The sequence below is a fragment of the Thunnus maccoyii genome, chromosome 10 (assembly GCF_910596095.1).
Source record: "Thunnus maccoyii chromosome 10, fThuMac1.1, whole genome shotgun sequence".
NCBI lineage: Eukaryota > Metazoa > Chordata > Actinopteri > Scombriformes > Scombridae > Thunnus > Thunnus maccoyii.
In genome coordinates this window covers 1,598,877-1,619,442 of record NC_056542.1, presented here as the reverse complement: position 1 = coordinate 1,619,442, position 20,566 = coordinate 1,598,877, and the positions used below count along the sequence as shown (strand labels likewise).

At 39.5% G+C, this 20,566-nt stretch overlaps 2 protein-coding genes across 4 annotated transcripts in view; both read right to left on the bottom strand.

Moving 5' to 3' along the window:
• Positions 1-4,659, bottom strand: part of LOC121905371 (collagen alpha-6(VI) chain-like) — a 72,537-nt gene extending 67,878 nt beyond the window's left edge. Inside the window, exon 1 of the mRNA XM_042423581.1 lies at positions 4,558-4,659. The gene's annotated coding sequence lies outside the window, so the exon portion shown is untranslated. The remainder of the gene's footprint in view (positions 1-4,557) is intronic.
• Positions 4,660-9,938: 5,279 nt separating this feature from the next.
• Positions 9,939-20,566, bottom strand: part of LOC121905979 (collagen alpha-4(VI) chain-like) — a 61,930-nt gene continuing 51,302 nt past the window's right edge. For all 3 annotated transcript variants that reach the window (XM_042424602.1, XM_042424599.1, XM_042424601.1), the window contains exons 33-38: positions 19,768-20,258; positions 18,422-18,518; positions 14,845-15,495; positions 14,377-14,467; positions 12,712-12,853; positions 9,939-10,080 (exon numbers count right to left, since the gene is read on the bottom strand). In XM_042424602.1, the coding sequence (XP_042280536.1) occupies positions 10,030-10,080; positions 12,712-12,853; positions 14,377-14,467; positions 14,845-15,495; positions 18,422-18,518; positions 19,768-20,258 (1,523 nt within the window). In that variant the 3' untranslated portion in view covers positions 9,939-10,029. The remainder of the gene's footprint in view (positions 10,081-12,711; positions 12,854-14,376; positions 14,468-14,844; positions 15,496-18,421; positions 18,519-19,767; positions 20,259-20,566) is intronic.

Genomic DNA, 20,566 nt, shown 5'->3' with positions numbered 1-20,566 from the left:
CCCATGTCACGGAGCTAGGGTTAACTTCTGTACTTCTGTGAGTCAGCTTGACTAAAGGGGGTACTCCACGCACATGTTTTCCGCTCATCGAAGACTCTCCTTGCTGGACGAGACGAGACTTCGCCCATGTTCACCCGAACACATTCCTGGATTCGAGAGAGACCGCTGCTGCAACCAGCATCCTCAAATTCCCTTGAGAAGGAAGAACAAAGTTACTTCAGGAGAACGTGGAACGTCTCTGCCCTGCTCGTATTCACCGAGTCGACTCTGCTGTTCTCTCCGCGATGCCACTGAGAGCCAGCTGCCGTGATTTTCGCCAACCATGCAAGAACGGCCACCGTCTGCATCCGAGCCGAGAACAGCCGGACAGAAAGACGGACTACACACACACCCTGCTCGCTTTCTGAAGCAACCAAGTAAGAGGCGTAAGTCTGGGCAGAGGCAGTGTTAGTTGTGTGTTCTTTTCAGCATCAGTTGCTGTTGTTTAGCAAAGCTTTTTAGCTTTATTGCCATTGTTTTGTTGTGTTGTTGACAGACCGCCGAGTCCATTTTTCTCTGCTTTACTCTGAGGAGTATTTTAAGTTTGCTGCCTCTTAGTTGTGTTCACCACGCTAGACTATTTTGTGTTTGTCCCGCTCGGGACTACTGCTGTGTTTGTGCCACCGTGAGTGAGAAAGTAAATTGCTTTGTCGATCAGAAACCAGACAACGTGCGTTACAGACTGCTGTCCATACACATGCTGTCTGTGGACAAAGGAACCGCTTCTCTCCCTCTCACGATCGCTCTCCCTCCTCCCTCTCTTGCGACTAACACACACACTCACATGCGTGCACAGATACACGCACCAACATCTTTTTGCACATCTGATGGTCAGATAACGTCGGACAAAGCTTTGCTTTGTCTTTCCTTATCCGCCATCAGACACGTGTGTTTTTCACAGAATTGGGTGAGTGCAAGACGCCGACCACCAGGCGGCGCCATCTTGCTTTTGTCTGGCCAAGACACACTTCTGCCATTCGGGTCTCGCGTGACATGACTTCCTCCGATAGTCACGTCTGCGTCGCAGACTGACGACATCATTACGTCAGGCCCAGTCGCCATCTTGTCGCACACACACACACATACATGCATTCCCCTGCATGTGTCCAACCCTGTACATAGCTCTTTGTGTTTTGTTTGGTAGAATTAGATTTTAGAATAGTTGTTTATTGAATGAAGCATTTGTTAACTTTGTTAATTTTGCTAAGTTTAATAAACACTGTTATATCTCTAAAGAGAAGTTCTTTTGTCATTATTGTGTGTAACATATTGTCAAAAGTGGCTGATTGAAGGAGTCAGAGCTCGAATTCAACCCTTCTTTGTTCACCCTTGAATGTTGATATCTCTCAGATATTAACATTCTAGGTGAACTCCCATTTATGAGACTACCTTGTTTGGTTATTGGTCCCGGTTTCCGGGTGGTGCCCTGTATTTGTTAGTTCATATTAATAATTCTATTAATTGTTATAATTAGTTAATTATCTTTGATAATTGATAATTATTGCAAATAAACAACTGCGTTCCTCACAGATCCAACAGTTGGTGCCCGAATTATTGATTAAGGTTAACAATATCTTGATTTCATAATTCGTAATTATCTATGATGATAATGAATTATTGCTAATAACCAAACGCACTACTGCCCATCCTGACGTTGCCAACTGCTGTTATGAACCAAAAAGAGAGTAAAATATTTTTCCAAACAGAGTGGTACATCCTGTCAGCCGCAGGATTTCCTATCTGTGCGGCTGAACACAGCAGCTCCTCTACGGACTGTTTCTCCATGATGATCCCGGTGTTTCTTCCGCCGGTTTCACTTCACTCAGCTGGCTGACAGACCCGCTGGTTTTCCCACTTAACCTGAATAACAAACTGGGGCTCAGTGGTCCAGTTGGATCCAAACAGAGAGCCGGGGCTAGCTGAGAGCCCAGCGGAGGCTAACCAGTTGTGCTTCTTTCCGGTCATGCTGCAGCTTACGCTCTGCTAGCCTTAGGAGCGTCACCACTTTCTGTATCCGTTGTTTCAACTTTAAATCCCTCTAGCGTTTCATATAGTGTTATGGTTGTAATTTGTAGTTGCACAGTGTGCGAGTAAATTATTTCTCCACTTCGCACATATCTATTTTTAGGGGCAAATGCAAGTGAAATATTCACACTGTAGAGCCCTGTGACAGTACACATTTCAATCAAACTTTGACCAGATCATGAGGGTTAAAAGTGTTCAAAACTTGTACAATTTTGATGACACAGGTGTGAGCAACTCAGCCTTATATGACAAACATCATCTGATTCACATGAAATTTTCAAGGTGTGCTCTACAGTTGATATACAGCGACATGATGTTCACTTAATGGGTGTTTTCTAGCACCATATAGTGGACTCAAGAAATGACATCTAACTCCTTCATGCAATGTTAGATAACAGTGAAAAACTTAAGTTACACGTCCAGCTTTTGTCCAGCAAGTACTCGTAACAATGTACATTTATACGTACGCCACATAGAAGCGCAATCAAACTGGCTAAATAGCACCTCCCACGAAATCGCAGCAAAGCAGCCCCAGCAGCAGGTAAGATAGTGGACAAAGAAAGTGATGTTTATTTCCTTATTGCACTGTGTGAAAACAGCCCGGGTCTGAAGACATCTACATGCCCGTGACAGAAACCCTTCGACTGCGCTGTGGCCCGACGTGCGCAAAGGCGCGAGGGCCCGTTCAACGCTGCTTGCAGCTTTAATTAGTGTTCATGTCCAACACACAGCAAAGTGAGGTTGGATAGTTTGGCCTCATCCACACACAAACGCAAATAGCTCTTAATGAGCCTCAGAAGGCTGAAACTTTGTCTGGCAAGTTTCATTCACCATAAACATAAAAAGACACGAATATCTCATATTTTGGATAAAGTTTTCAGCGAAGTTAGTCATAAACTTTGAATCGCTGCTTCTGCAGTCTTCACTTCCTGCAGAGTTAATGAGCAGAAATACGGACAGCACCACTCTGCCATTGCAACCCACACTGTGGTGGGAGGGGGGATGACACCCATAGAGATAAGAACTACCATAGAGAATGAATAGAGGAAGCTGAGAGTTAAGTTCTCCTGTTCCTGCTGCACCCGCGGGGTCCAGTGCTACATCCCCAGCGGGCTCTTACTGAGCGTGGGCCCTGGGGCGGCGGCCCCCTCTGCCCTCACGGTCACTCCGCTTATGGCCTCATTGAAAAACAGCTTGATAAAGCAGGCTAATATGGCAAACTTCAGGCGAGAGGCTGGTAGTAGGCTACAAGCGAACTGAAGCGAACTCCGAAGCGAACAGACGAGGGCGTTGAAGGTTGTACCATTTCGAGGAAGGGGCGGGGGGGCTCTTTTTATATATTAGGTAAAAACATCTAATTTGCCTTGAGTGATAGGGTACATACGATGAAAAAACCAATGGTGGGCATGTCCATAACAAATTTATATATTTTTTCAATTTGTGTTAAAATGTAATAATGTGATAATTATCATGACATTTTTATCAACCTTATTTTTGGGGCCCCCGCCTGGTACTTGAGGCCCCACGCGCTCTGCATACTCTGCGTATGTGGAGTGGTGGTACTGAGCACTTTTATACAAGGATTGAAGACCTTTATTGTCATCCCACCACAGTTACATTTATAGTTTTCGGTTTCAAACGCTACATAGGAAGACATGCAATTGCGTTTACCCGGGTTTTGGTGATAAGGTAGCATAAATGTAAGAGGTATTCAAACTTTAGAAGAATTTAAAACTAAACTTTAAAAAAACATATAAATAAAATAAATAAAGAGTATATAGAATACAGTGTGTGGGGTTGAATTGGTACAAGCAGCTGAAAACTGTAGCAGCGTTCATGAAAAGTGTTTTACAATGTTCCTGCTGCTCATTCACACAATTATTCACACATTCACACACCGATTGCGGCAAGCTGCCGTGCAAGGTGCCGCACAACCATCAGCGTTTGGTATCTGGCCCAAAGACACTTCAGCATGCAGACAGGAGGAGTCGGGGCTCGAACCACTGCTTTACCTCCTGAACCACAGCCGCCCAGATACTAAACTATATACTATAATAGTATATATGGTCATATTGCACAAGCCCTTTGTACATTAAACCTCCTTAAACACAAAATAAATAGAGGATAAAGGGTGAAATGTGCATGCAAGACGTCTCAAAGAATATTTCAAGCTGTGATCTCTGTCCTGCAGATGTGAAGGTGAGTGCAAGGTTACATTTCATCCCGTTAAAAAGACTAAACTTTTCCATCAATGCACACAAGTAGCGAAGTCAACTTTATTTATATAGCTTAACATCCTCAACATCCTCTGTCCTCAGACCCTTGATTCAAATAAGGTAAAACTCCCCAAAAAACCATTTAATGGGGAAAAAATGTAAGAAAACTCAGGAGGAGCAACAGAGGAGGGATCCCTCTTCAGGACGACAGACCGGAAATAGATGTTGCGTGTACAGAATAGACCAAGAAAGTAAAGAATCATTCAGAGTCACTTACAGATCTGCTGCTCTGCATCTGCTCCCTCTGCATCCAAACGCAGGAGTTGCTCCGTCATGTAGAGGTGCTGAAGATGAAGGGGGAGGAAGAGGAGGAGGAAGAGTAGAAGCCAGCCTCCTCCTCCTCCTCCTCCTCCTCCTCCTCTAACCACAGTTTACAGAAGAGATAGATAACCTCTAATTAATTTTTTTTTAAATTACTGTCAGTGAATCAGAGTTGGATTTTAACTTGAAACATATTTTAGAGGAAATCTGGCCATCAGAGCTGTTTCTGGCTCTAAAAGGATTTAAAAAAAAAAAAAAAGAGAAAGAAAAGAAGAAAAAGAAGAAAAAACAAAGTTTTGCTAACAAATGTGTTTTCAGTTTGGGGGATTTTTCTCAAATCTTTGCAAGTAGTTTTTAAAAGGTTCCCAGAGGTTTCTCCTTGTATTCGTCAGACCACTACTGTCTCACAAAATTTAATCACACTTTCAGAATTTTTGCATACATGTTGAGTAAACGCTTACAGTTGGTAGCATTTGAAGTTCAACATTTGATTTATCAATTTTTATACCAAAGTTTAATGATTAACTCTGGTATAAAACATGTCTGAAAAAAAGTCCATAAAAAAGTTAAATATATTCAGTGTCCAATAAACGTCTTCCAAGTTCAAATATACTCTGGTTTAAAAGCTAAAACAGATGTTAGTGCTCTGGCAGAGTGAGTGTCTGAGACATTGGGAGAATTCTATTCAGTTCTGAGGAAATTCTGAAGAAAAGATGTTAAGTATTATGTGACTCGACATCATGCTGTAATCAATGTTTTTTTGAATAAAATGGATAAATGAAAGCAGACTCTCTGTTTCCCCTCCACTTGACAAAGCTTTTCAGAACCTTTTAGCTCCTACTTTTGGTTTTGCAGCACATTACCTGTCTGGTTCAGTCTCAGCTGGAAACTACCTGGTGAACATAGTGGAGCATTTTGAACGTTTACACTATACTAACACTATTAAATATATTCTACAAATTTCAGGTAAAATATTTACATTCACAGTATTTATCAAATTCAAATATATACAAACTTACATGTATTTAATTAAGTGATCATTGAAATAATTTATTTTAAGTCATATTTCAATTTTATCTTCATCATCAGTTAATCTTCAGATGTTTTGTTCTGTTTTGTACAGACCAAAAATATATTCAGTTTACAATCATATATGACAAAATCTTCACATTAGAAAAGCTGCAACCAGAAAACTTTTGGCATTTTAGAAAGAAAAAAATTCAAATTCATTTTCTGTTGATCAAGGAAGGATCAAGTTCAAATGAAAGGGACTGTCAACAATTTTTAACCTCACTAAAAACTTGTCATATATATATGAAATCAACCGTTTGTTTTCTAATTGCTATATTTATGCCTATTTATTGTACTTTTTTTTTGAGGGGGGGGGCGGGTTTACATCGATAACAATAAACTCAATATTTAGTGTAGGTTGTAGGCTGAAAATGCAGTAACAACATCCAAATAGAAAACGATAACCTTTTGCACACTGGCACATAGCCAATGTTGTTCCTGTCAAATACATAAACTGTATAAAAGTAATGGATGTAGCCACTGTGATGTCATAGACTTGTTGGGATGGGTAGGAGTACGTTTGGTTATCAGTAATAATTCATAGCAGCACTGATGCTGAAAAGAACACACAACTAACACTGCCTCTGCCCAGACTTAAGCCTCTTACTTGGTCGCTTCAGAAAACAAGCAGGGCGTCTGTGATGTCTGTCTTTCTGTCCGGCTCTGTCTTTGGCTCGGATGCTGACGGTGGCCGTCCTCGCTCTGACGGCGAATCTCACAGTGGCTGATTCTCGGCGACGTTGTGGAGAAAACAGCAGAATCAACTCAGTTGAAGAAGAGCGGGGCAGAGAAGTTCTGCGTCTTCCTGAAGAAAAATCCTTTTCTTACGTCTGCAGGGGAATTGAAAACGCTGGTCGCAGCTGCGTTCAGTTCAGTAAGAGCTTTGTCCTCTTGTTCTCAATAACTCCTGAACAGTATTCAGCCTGTTTTATCAATGTTAACTTCAGAATCAATTTTTACTCCCAAGGGAAAAAATCTGAAGTTTATTTGACAAGGTCAGCAATGTTTAGAGTTTTTAAGTAGGAGTAACTCACCTTCCTCCCTGGGTCTGCAGGTGGTCCCTTTTGGAATTGCAGGTCATGTGACACACTTGAGTCCCCAAAAATACTTTTTCCTACAAACCAAGACACAGCTGTAAAATAATGAAACAAAAAATTACTGAGCATCACACACATTCAGAAACAACTGCATTATTACAATTTAAATTATTAGACCAATAAAGGCTCATGTATTACTTTTGTTCCTTTCATGTGTGCAGAAGGACTGTAATTCACATCCTAATGTCCCAGAAATGCAGAAACCTGATAAAAGTCTTTGGCATATGCACCTGGTGAGCAACTTAGGGCAAAGTATCTGTTTCTCTTAATATTTCCAAACAGGAAAAGTCCAATTAAGCAGCCAGAGAACACCCATGTGAGATTATAGTTCAGTTACTTTCAGTCCAAGTGTCTGCTCATTGCATAATTTATAACAGACATTTCAGACCAAAATTAATTAATTTAAAAAAAAATTGATGCATAGATAGGAGGTTGTGACTTCAACCCTCTGAAAGTCTGTAATTTTTTTACTTTCATTTTCACATTATATTACTTTCATGTCCACAATAAAGTTTAAATGTTGTTTCAAAACCTTTTCCACACAGCCAGGAATTAAAATCTGGTGAGGCAACACTCACTGAAACACAGAATCTTTTCTTTCTTGATGTTTTGGTGGCCTAAAGGTAGAAAAATGTCTTTAATCAATTCAGTTAATTGTAGATATTTAAAGTTTCCCAAGCATAAATGTCATGGTCCACAGCCAGCAGAGTTCAACTTTCCTTATCTTTGACCATGGATATATTATAGGAACTAAAATATAAATTTACACGTCAAAGTCATGAATTATTAAGAGACTTTGATATGCAAATACACCTTTGACCAAAAACTAGCCTAACTTGCTAAGTATCAGTTAGTTCAAAGTTTATGACGGAAAAATTATGTGCTAGCTGCTGAAATTTTGCCAATGAAACATCAGACAGAATAAATACAGAAACATTTAATGCTGCAATTGAATACTAATGCTAAAAGAATCTCAAACAGCAGTTGAAATAGAAGTGCTGTAAGAAGTTTAAGTAAGTCCAGTGAAGTACTGAATTAATTTGAAGTGTCAATTTAAATAATTTTAATGTTTCTATATAATGTCAGTAATAGCCAGCAGTCTATTCTAAGCTAAACTTAAGTTTCATACATCAGTGGAGGCTTGAAATGTCTGTAACATTCTGGTGTCAAATCAATCTCCATTAAAAACACAGTAGGTTGAATGTTGTCCTTCTAATTGGTGAAGCTGCATTCATGGCCAAATATTTATTGACATTTTGTTTACTCCTTTTAACACCTTCTTCTGTTCAGCATACAGCCAGTCCCCCAAACTGTTGATTAAAAATGCTATTTGTACCATCAGTTGTCCAGCCTCTTGATGTGAATAGTACTTGTGAGAAATGTGAATCTCACTATGAAAACTAACATGACTGACCTGCATTTAAATAGTGTAGTCTTTGTATGGAGTCAGGTGTGTATGTTGTGTGTCAAGCTGTTTTCCTACAGTAGTTACTGAGGCAATTTTCATGCTTCCTCTCACTGTGTGCTTGATGTGTTTTATGAGAGAATCTTTGTAAAGAATGCTGAGTGATAACAAACCTAGAAACTATCTGCAAACTAAAATCTCTGTTCTTACAGTATTGATAAACTTAACTGTTGGAGCATATTTCAGACATATATTACTGCACATATGTAAGGATTAATAAGCTCTGCTAGTAGAGTAAATATACCTCTCTTACTTCTAAAAAACTGAATAACATCATCACTCCATGGTAATAGACACTGACCCATGTTGCTCTGTAAACGAGCTCTATGCAGACCTTCACTGTGAGGACACCTGCAGCTTTTCTAGTGCTTTAGTGACACCTTGTGGCTATGACGCAGTACTGATCTGCTCTACTGGAAACTGCAGGTTGCATTTGTTACACATCATTTTAACTCTAGTTGTATTATACATGATATTATACATCAAGAGATTTATTTAATCAGGATTTTCCTGGCAGTGATGATCAGCTGTTTGATATTTTCCTTGAACTTACTGACCTAGAAAGCATTTTTAAGAGAGCTCATGTTTCCACTGAGGCTGCACAGTCCTCAAACATGTTTGAGTCTAGCAAATGGATCAGCAATCAATACACAACATATGCTTACATGTGCTTTGATGTTTTTGTTTGCTTTTTGTATGTCTTGTTTGTTCGACCTGCACAGAGACTGCAAATCTGACACATTTACATCATATTGATGTTAATGTGTGTTGTCCCTGATATGAAAAATGCTTATGTGGCATATGCAGTAACCATTCAGCTACCAGGGCGCTCCCATTTGGAGCCATTTTTAAGAAAAAAAAGTCCAAATTCTCTGATTCCAGTTTGTTAAATGCAAATATTTTCTGGTTTCCTTAATCCCCTATGACAGTAAACTGAATATCTTTGGGTTGTGGACAAAACAAGACATTTGAGGATGTCATGTTGGACTTTGGGAAACACTGATCAACATTTTTCAGCATTTACCAAACAGCTAATCGATTAATGGAGAAAACAACTGACAGATTAATTGCTAATAAAAATAATCATTAGCTGCAGTCTGGAACCAAACCAGACCAAGCTGCACAGGATCAACATCAATTAGTCCCTCACCTCAGGGAGAGGAGAAAACCCTCTAACTGGCTAATTGATAACAGGATTTGAAAATGAATCTGCAGTTTTTGATATTGATAGACAATGCTGAGTTTTGATGTAATGTGAAATATGAATTTTAATCGGAAACAGAACAAAATATAAAATGATTGATTGTTGCCTCAGAAATGCTACTAAATCCAGATTTATCCAGCTCCTCTTTTTTTCAAAAATAGCACCTGATCTCTTCATAAAAGTCCTGAAAGAAGCATTTCTAGCAACTGGAATCAACATCCAACAGAAAGAGTGCAAATCACCAGTGGAAATAAAAAAAACATCTCCATACTCATAAAAATAAAGCTGCTTTTTTCAGAAGAACAAAACTTGCACATTCAAGAAGAAAATTAAAGGAAACTCCATGTGACAAAAAGCCCAGCCGTGAATAAGAAATTTAAAAATATCTGTGAAGTCTCCTTGGTTATTTCCTTGAAAATGTGCTTTTTTCTGAAAGTTTTCTCATCTTCTTCGCCCAACATCCTCCTCATCGACTCTTCGTCAGACAAAGCTTCTCACAAGCCTTCTGTGTCTCAAAGCGGTTGCTGTTGCCGCTGCAGCCGCCGTACCAGAAGGGGGAGCATTCCCCACGTTTGCTGTCGAAGAACCACATTAAGGTGTAGTTCTGGCAGCCGCCGACGTCATGTTTGAGAAAACAGGTTTCTGGATGGAGACACAGGAGAGACATTTAAGTGTCACACTAAACAGTGAGACTAATGCAAGAACATTTCCATATTTTTATCATATTTTATTTTAAAACTTTTTTCCAGGTCAGATTCAGTGAGAGCGACACACAACACATTACACACAGACGGCTCAGACAGTGGAGTTATAGAAATATAGCAATTAAAAGATGGCAGTGAAAATAAGTAATAAGTAAAATGCAGTAGTTGCTGTTCAACAGATAATAAATAATTGTCATTTAAAGAGTTGGTTCTGTACTCATTTATTGAAATTTAAATCTCACCAATGTCTGGTGCTGTAATCCATTACACAGTAGCATAAAATTACTATATTTTATTTTACAGTTACGTACAGCTACTGTAAAAGTAGATACAGTACCATAAAATTACTGTTTCATTTTACATTTGCTACTTTAAATAAAAACACAGTAAACTTACTGTAAAATAAATTACAGTAAGCGTACTGTGTTAACTTCAAAATAAAATTACTATACGTGGAAATACGAGACAATGTTACTAATATAACAGAAACAAATTAACTTGTTGCAATAAAAGGTTAAATACGGATATATTTGGTTGAAAAACAAATAAAAGAGACGTCTTAAGAATTTTCTTGAGTACTTGGAGGCCGGCTCAAAGAGGAATCTTTTTGAGGCTGTTTTTATAAGTTACGATAAAACGGGAGGAGTTTGGGTCTAAAGGTTTTTGTGCCGAATTATTGATGAATATTCAATTTCTTTGTTCTAGGGGCTTTAGGTGTGACTGGTGGTTTGCAGCCTGCATCTCCTGGAGTAAAGGAATTTTGTAGAAGTCTAATTCTGAGTTTTAAGAATCACACTTCAGAGTCACTGTGGCCTCATATTTCACATTTAAGCTGTAAATACATTCTTTTCATAATGTTCAAGCATTTCATGATATTTTCTGATTGATAACAGCTAAGCAGTTTACTTATGTTTCATAAGAAGTCAGTTCTCCTAATAACAAACATTAACCCTCATATTAACACTTCATGATATCTAAGCATACAACCTTCATTGGTTCAACTTTCTCAAACTATCTACACATCTTAAACCATCTACTGAAATAAAGTTTAATACTATAGTGAAAGGAAATAAAGTTAGGCAACACTTATGTTATTATATTACTTTCAGAAACATATTTAAATATAAGATGAGCAGAACTCTTACTTCATAATATAAAAGCATTCAATGTGACTATTGTTTAACAAAAAAAGAAAACTTTAAACTCAAATCCTTCAAACATTATATCTTAACATTCCTATTACTTCAGAAACTTAATTCTTTCAACACAACTACTCGTCTAATTTAACTATTAAAATATGATTGCCTATGAGGTTAATAGATCACAAGTTAAACACTTGGGTGATTTTAAAAAACAAACACATGGTTATCAAACATTCATTAACTCTTCACATAAGGGAATTTAACTCTTGTCAATAGAGGGCAGTATTGTTACCTGTAGTATAAAAGGTCAATAAAATCTAAGTCTTATATCTCTTTAGTAGATAGTCATACACCTTTGAAAGTTATACCATTCTTCTTGTATTTACATGACAAATATTAATTCAATTAGACATTTAATTTACATGAATTTCAGGTTTGCCTCAGATTTTCAGGGAGGCTTCACAAAGTTGTCAGGAATGTGGGTTAGTTCATGGCTTTGGTGATAAGAGTCTGTGCTCCATCTAAGGTGAGAGTTGTTTTTCTCCGGTCCAAGTGGCCTTTAGGGTCATTTCATGCTTTAAGTTTGTGTCATAATTCAGCTTATTGAAATGGTTTCTTAGGAGGTCTTCCTGAGTCTGTTGAGCATCACTGATCAACCCCCACTTAGGCTTACAAAGGTCAGTTCAGATTCTGATGTTCTTTTGCTTCCGTATCTTTAAATTTGACAGTTGTGCTCGAAAAACTTGGACCTCAGTATTTCTAACATCTTGCTCACAGTCCTCAGTGTAGTTACAATCTGCTTTACATTGAAAAAAGTCACTAAAATGTGGTTTAAACAAAAGTTATGTCACCAGGACATAAAAAACCATCTAGGTTACACTTATCGTAACCAATACAGCTTTCTTCCAAGTCAGATTCAGCAAACCCTTATACCTGCACAAACTCACTGTACAATTCTATGTGCCCTCATGAGATGTGAGCAGTAGCACAATCAACACCTTCATATTGCTATATAAATGGAATTGAGTCAAAATAAACTACAGTGTGTGTGTGTTCATAGTGATGTGACATATCACAACACAACACTAGATGAGTTCATTGTTGGTTTGAGTCTGCATGTGGGATTTCTTGACAAAGAGAAAAATGTAGACAATCATCAGACGTATCCGTAACTGAGACAAATTCAAAGTCTGAGGAAAACAAACCACTAGAGGATGCCAAAAGCCGCTGGAAGACGTTTAATAAATGTGGTAATGCATAACAATATTTCTCCAAACCAGACAATTTACTGTATCAAACTCCACCATTCTGACACAAAAGGAGCTTAAAACAAACCATGAAATGTGTTCACAGATATTTTTAATCCAGTTCTAATCATCAGCTGCTGACAGTGTGTGTTTTTGTGTGTAAAGTGGTGTGTGTGCTACCATTGAGGTTAACTCCAGATGCTGTCTGTCCTCGCCGGTTGATGTGTCGATGACATCCAGCTGTCTGGTCCAAGTCATTACTCCCATCTGCTCCTTAAACTTCTCCTCCACATCCTCATCCATCAGCTCTGCCGACCCGTCACTGGACACACAGCAGCAGACGTTCACTGATTCACGGTAAATTATTCTCAATAACACAGTCATAAAAGTTACATCTTCAGTCACACTTTTTACTCTTTATTTGTCTAATAGTTGTCATCAGAAACAAGTAGTGAACTCAACTCTCAACATATCATCAGCTTTCAAGTTGATATGTTGAACTTGTTAGCAAACAGTTGCTTATTTCCACATCCAGAGTCGTGTTTCTGTCCAGCTGGTGAATGTAAGTCCAATATTCACTCTCTTTTAGTTCTGCTTTTACTCTCTACCAACTCCTGAGGGAAATATCTGGCTCTTTAGCTGCTAAATGCTCCACTATGTTCACCAGCTAGTCTACAGCTAACTGTGATTGTTTGCCGTTTGGTGCTGAGCAGGTTGTGTACAGTGGCTTTTTACAGCTTTTTCTCTGAAAACAGCTGCCAGCTGTGGCCCAAAATGACGGTATGAGAGGGCTGAGAGTGAACCAAAACAGTAAAGTTGCAGCCGGACAGATAAACAATGAGCTGAAACTCACTATAAAGCTCCGTAAAGCCGAGAGGAGCTGCAGAGTCACTGATAATTCTCTGTAGGTTCATCACCAACACATTACACACTGACAGATCAAATATTCATATTAAAGTAGCTGTAAAGGACTGTATGCATCTTATTGACTTAAAGCTGCACTAATCAATATTTGTGTATTAACAACTGATCACATGACAACATTAATAAAATTATTAATGGCAACTTAAATCTTTATCTGGACATGATACCAAATAACACATGGTAGATTTCTAGACAGACTCTGATGTTTTTTTTGCCTCCATACCTTTATATCTTTAGGCAAAAAAAGAGAAAAAAAACAGAAAATATAATTAAACAGCTACATCTCAAAAAATGTGACATTTTTATTTTATTTATTATCAGAAACATTTACAGACTTGTTTTGGTGGCTACTGGATTTGTGCTGAAAAATTTGGACCTCAGTATTACTAAAATTCGTGTAGTTAAGAACTTCTTTATATTGAAATAAAGTCACTGAAATGCTGTTGAAACAAAGGTTATGTCACCTTTATTCAAACTAATACAGTCCAGTTTTAACCTGAGGGTCTAGATTACTAGATACTTTCCAGATTCTTCCTTTTCTCTGAAACTACAGTTCCAACAAGTATCTTCATCACCACCTTTATCTTCCTGGTAAAGACTTGTTGGGCCTCATACACTTTTATTACCTTTTTTTTAAATAATTATCTTCAATAATTATTTATTATTGCAAATAACCAAACTAGCTCCTAACAGACTGTCCTGCTCTCTCTAATCTGAGCGTCGTTATCAGAATCAGTTGATGAATCACAGAGCAGGATTTCATAAAAGCTGAGTAACTAAAACCATATTTGGAAAGCTTTTGGCTTTAAAGTCGTATTTTTCAGCTTTGTTGGCCAAAGTGTCTAAATGTTACCTGTCTGACAGATGCTTTGCTGGTATGTTTAATTTGTTGTGTGTAATTCTGCAGGCAGAGTGAGTTACCCGTTATGGAAAAGTTGGTCTTCGTCTGTCAGGTCTGGCAGCTGGTTGCAGGTCCGTTTTAAAGAAGGAGGAGGATACGAGTTAATTCCCTCTGAAACAAGCAGAGGAGAATAAATTCATGTTTGTTGTTGCTAAGAAACAATATGAAGAAATGTTTTGAAATGGTAACTGGCTGCATTTATATGATGCTTTTATATAAATGCGAAGCACTTTACAATGTTTCTGCTGCTCAATCATCCATTCACACACACACACTCATGCACTGATGGGTGCTGGCACAACCATCGGGACACTTCGACATGCAGACAGGAGAAGTTGGGGATCGAACCACCGACTTCCTAATTAGTGGACGACCCGCCCCTCCAAATATCCTTGTTATTGTGAACTGGATGATATCTGGAGACAGAAAACTGTGCAGAAAAGTTAAAGACAACCTGTGATGTTATGACTGTAACCATCTGCTCTTACTGTTGAGGGCGGAGAGGAAGACTCTGAAGAAGCGCTGGGTGTAGCCCTGCTCGTCAGCCTTCAGCCGCCCAATGTGGAGCAGGTGCTGCTGTACAGGGAAACTGGCCAGATTCTCCACTTGCGTCTGGTTGTAGCGCCCACCCACCGCCACCACAAACATGGCCACCCCCTCACACTTGGCCTTCTGGGAGATGTAGTGCAGCTTTGCCTGATCCTTGTAAGTCGTCTGGGTGCCCACCACGGTCAGCAGTACCCTGCTCCTGCGAGGCTGTCTGGCCTTCAGCAGCACCTCCTTCAGGGAGAACTCCAGCGTCTGTCCCAGCAGCGAGTAGCCGCCCTGCTGTTGCATTTTCTGGACCAGGTGTGTCTTCATCAGCTCGTGTTTCTTGTACTCCTGCAGGCCAAACTCCACCTTAGCCTTAGTGCCGCTCTGCTGGACTACAGCTACTCGGGCCTGGTTCCTGGCCCGTTGGGGTTGCGGACTCACAACCAGCTGCTCCACCACAGAGCCCAACAGCTGCTGGATGCCAGCGTATTCGTCAGCCTGCATCTGCCTGGAGCTGTCCGCCACCATCACCAGGTCCACATCCACCTCCTGAGGCCGCACTGGTTCCTGGATGGAGGCACACTCCTCTGTACGTCTGCAGGGGTCTGAAAAAACAATAGAGGAAATATTCAGAAACCCGATACTTTGGTTGGAAAATGGCTCCGGATTTGTCTCTCTGTAAAATATTTATGATGGTATTTAAAAATTTTGACCTGATTTGCAATTTTGCAAATGTTGGTATTTACTGCCTTCTTTACGTAACAGTTTACAGCTGAAATTTGTAATAATTTTGAGGAACTCCTGATCCCTAACAACATGCCCTCAGCGGAGGAGTCTGAGCCAGAAAACGTGAAGGTTACTAAGGGTCTTAAAACTCTGGATGTTGTTGGGCTTTTTCCGTTGATAAGGCCTTTCGAATAGATGTGGGTGGTAGTTCCCATTTTTAAGAAAGGGCACTGAAGGGTGTGCTCCAACTATCAAGTATCACACAGCTAAAATTCCCAGGGAATCTTGTGCTGTAAAGAAGACTGGCTGATTGTGAACTTTGGATTTAGAAGTGATGTGGAGATCCTCACTGGAACAGCTCACTCTTGCGAGGATACTAGCAGGGACATGAACTTTGTGGATTTGGATTGGGACTTCCCCTGGGTGTTTTGTGGGTTGTACCTCAGAAATATCAAGTGCTTGAGCCATTGCTATGAGTCATCGGGGCCATGACATGAGTGTCCATATTCTCACCAGTAAGTCAAGCATATTCTCGGTTGGGCTCGGGACAAGGTGGCTCCTTGTCACCAGCAGAGTTTTTGAGATTCATGGACAAAATCTGAAGGTACAGCTGACGGACAGAGAGGGTCCAATTTAGTGACTTCAGGATTGAGTCTCTGCTTTTGTCAATGATAGAATTCTGTTGGCTTCATCAAACCAGATTTCTGTTGGGATGAAGGTCAGGGTATGCTTGAAACAAACAAACAAATGTATGATTACATAAGGCAAAAGTGTTCACAGCTGTTCTGAATGGCCACACTCAAAGGCAAGGTGAAAAGCCTGCCATCATAAGCCAGGTTTCCATCCAAATTTAGTGTAAATTTTAACAGTATTCCCAGAATATCTGCAAAAGAAAATTCTAATAAATGTGCATTTCCATCTTCTGACGTTCAAGAATATTAGAAGTTGCCAGTTGGTGCCATTAAACAATTGCAGAAGAAGAGGAGATAATGAGATGACGTCATTAAAAGACTGGCAATCAAAGTTCAAACTGTGAACAAATACAATAGACAATCATTTCAGGTTGTTTCATGTATTATTTTGAGGAACGTTACAGTCTCCTCATCATTCTACACTGATCTGATGTTTTTCATCTGCTGCCGTTTTTTCTTTTCTCTGGTAGAGCAGAAACGTAGATGGACGCCATGATTAAATTGTTAAATCTGTTTCCACCTCAGCCAAGTGTAAAAACTTATTTGTGATATTTCAAGATTTTTATTGAATTTCTGGTGTTTCCACTCAGGTTTTTTTTTATGTGCAAATCAAAAAAATGCAAATAAAAACAGTATTGGGAACACACCTATAGAGGCACACCAAAGAACAGTGGTTGGCAAGTAGTGGCCCTTGGGCCAAATCCGGCCCTCCAGTTAAAATATTTGGCTCCTTGATGAAAGTTGTGACTTTCATAGTTTACATTAAAATGTTTACATCATTTTTTACAAATCTATTGCAGATAAAGAAAAAAAAAATACAAGGCTCATGAAAATCCCGATGAAATAAAAGCTTGTTAATTCTAATACTGCCAACAGATGACGAGCGGCATTAATATTGTGGTGGCGCCATATTATTTGAACAGTGCATGGCGCTGAAATTAACTCTAATTAACCTTCCAGAAATTAAATTTATATGCGTTAATTCCAATACTGTTTTAATTTCACAATTTTAGCCAATTTGACCAAACAGATTTGTTCTTCACAAACATGTTTAGGTGGTGGTCTCACAGAAATGGTGTGTTTGATGCCATTATTTCCTAAGATAACAAATCAGAACTTTTAATCAACCAAACGTGACTCAGAAGCAGGATATATTGGTGGATAAGCAATAAAATACGTCTCTTGTCTTGAAGTGCAGCACAGAACATATTGTATATTTGCGTATGAATCATTTTTAGCCAAATGAGTATTACAATAAGCTGTGATGAGAAAAAAGACATCTGTTATCAGTAAGTTATATTTTGTACGACTGTAGTCTGCTGGTCGACTAGTCGATTAGTTGGTCGATATGCTCTCGTCTGACTAAATTCTCATTGGTCCGTGTTATTTTCATAAGGAGAAAAGTGCTACATCAATAGCTTTCCAGGAGTAATCCTGCGGCGGGAGGGACAGACTAACAAATTACCTGTGAAAACGGGGGTGTATTCAAAACACTTTTCACAACTTTGAACTCGCCCAACCTAATGGAGACTGCTGGGTCTAACTGTACTCAACGTTTACTGAACGTTTACTGAATGTGTGTTTCTCTATACTGACAGCCCAAAAAATTTTTTTAATATTTGATGGCGTTTGGGAGTCTCTGTGCAGCGCTGTTCTGGTACGTGAGTCAACCTCTGTCATTGCCTGGGAAACTATTGGTAGCGTGGCTCCATTAAGGAGCATGTTTGCGTAGCGAGTAGGAAAGAGCGAGGGGCAGAGAAGTGACGGTGGATGCGAGCGGAGCAGAGGAAAAGGTTAGTAGTAAGTTGTCAGTCTGGCAGTAAATACACACATCCACCCCCCCCTCGTGTTGTGTCTGACTTAACCTATGATCATGAATACTGGATAGTGACAGAAAGAATTTGATTCTGGATGCAAACGACCAATATGAGTTTTCTCGACAGGATGCGTGGGCTCAGCCTTCTTTTCAGTTTAATCTCACACTTTAATCACTTTTTCAGCACAACCTTTCAGAGCCAAACATGCAGAAATTACAAATGAAACACAGTTTTGACAGAAAATTACTGGATGATTGATACGAAATGTTAATTCAAGCATGAGGCTCAGAGCTTACCGAAACAGATCGCACAGTTCTTGACTTTTCTCAGATTGGCAGCCTGGTCCTGCGGCCTCCCCAACTCTATGAAGATGGAGTGTCCTGTGTCGTCAACCTGAGATGAAACAGCAGCTGTCATTATTTACTGCTCAATATACACCTGCCAAAAAGAATTTTACTTCAGTGGCTTTTCTCCAGTCGGTGTCATTAAACCGTTGCAGAGGAAGAAGACACAATGAAATGACGTCATTAAAAGAGTGTCAGTCAAAGCTCAAATGATGGAAAACCATGTGGAAAACATGACATTTCTGTTAGTTTCACCTAAAGATTTGAGGAAGGTTACAGTCTCCTCATCGCTCCACACAGATATGATGTTTTCAGCTCTTCGGTGACATTTGTGACATTTATTCACTAAGTCTGTTTACACTGCATTTTGTTACATAAATAAACAGGTGGATGAAAACACATAAACTGTCTGCAATGTCTCTCGGCAAAGTCACGACACAAGTTTAAGAAATCTTTTATTGCCTGATCAAAAGATTATTTGGCAACTATTTTGATAGTCAATTAATCGTTAAAGTAATGTGTAGAGCCAAATATTTGATGGTTACAATTTGTCAAATGTGAGAATTTTTCAGCATTTTACATGATAGTAAATTGTATATTTTTGGGTTTTGGACTGTTGGTAGGACAAAAAAAAGACATTTAATGACATCACCTTGTGCTCTTGCATATTGTGATGGGCATTTTTCTCTGTTTTATGATGGTTTATACACCAAATGATAAGTTGATTGAGTTCAAGAAAATAATCCGCAGATTAATCAATAATAAAAATAATAGTTAGTTGCAGCCCTAAAACTATCATGTAGTCTGATCCCAGCATTAGACACTGTCCTGACATTTGATTCAATAAGGATTGTTTTCATTATCAATCAACCTGCCGGTTATTTTTTTGGTTAATCAAATAATCGTTTCGTCAATGAAATGTCAAAAAGTGAAAAATGCCCATCACAACTTCCCAGAGACCGAGGTGACATTTTCAGATGTCTTGTTTTGTTTCTCCAGTGGTCCAAAACCCAAAAATGTTCAGTTTACAACAATATGTGACAAAAACAGCATTTCAGATGCTTGAACCTGAGAATGTTTGCTTGAAAAATGACTGAAACAATTAATGAATTATCAAAGTAGTTGACAATAATTGTTCATGTCAGTTGATTAATTGACTAATCGTTTCAGCTCTAATTTGATTTAGTTTGAAGTGATCGCTCACTCCAGGACGACACTTTAAAAGCTGAAGCAACAACATGTTTGTTTGGATGTGATTCCTATGAGGCCACAGAGCTCTGCTGACAAATCAAACCAACCTCCATCGCTCTCCTAACATTAGGATCGCCGCTCAGTGAGATGACTACAGGGATGATGTTTAGGGCCCGGTACTCCATTACAGCGGAAATGATGTCGTTGATATTCTGCGTCTCTCCGTTGGAGAAAAACACGGCCACCTTCCTCATCAGAGCTCCTGCACGGGAGCGTTTGAAGACGTTCTGACCTACGAAGCGCATGGCGGCTCCCAAGTGCCGGTCGGATGTGCGCTCCAGGGTGATGTTTCTCACAGAGTCATTCAGCTGAGTCTTGTGGCGGTAGTCCTGGAAACGGATCAGGTACTTGGTTTGGTCATTGTATCCCACCACAGCCACGCGGGCGCCCGTCGGACAGTTGCTCTCAGCAATGGAGATGTCCTCCAGCAGAGAAAGAAGGGCAGTGCGCTGCCTCTCGAAGGCAGCCCTGGCCACGTCCTTCGACATGTCCAGGCCGAACACCAGCTCAGTGGGGTAGGCCGGACACTTTGACTGACCTGGAGGGGTTAATGATGAGAAAAGTGGAGAATAATGTAAAACTACTGTACACTTAAAACCCAAAACTGGACAAATGTCTGTCAAACTGCGACACAGCTGTCAGTGGTGGAACGAGGTCAACAAACATGAACAGACACAGGTTCACTGTACTGTCACACAAATTCAGGCATGTAAGCTTTCCTCGCTGCTCATTCTTACATTGTAGTTAGGCAGGAAGATATTGATGTAATGATATCAGGTATGTAATGTATATGTGGCTTCCAGCATAATTTAATATCTATTATCACTACAAGAAATTTAATTTCAT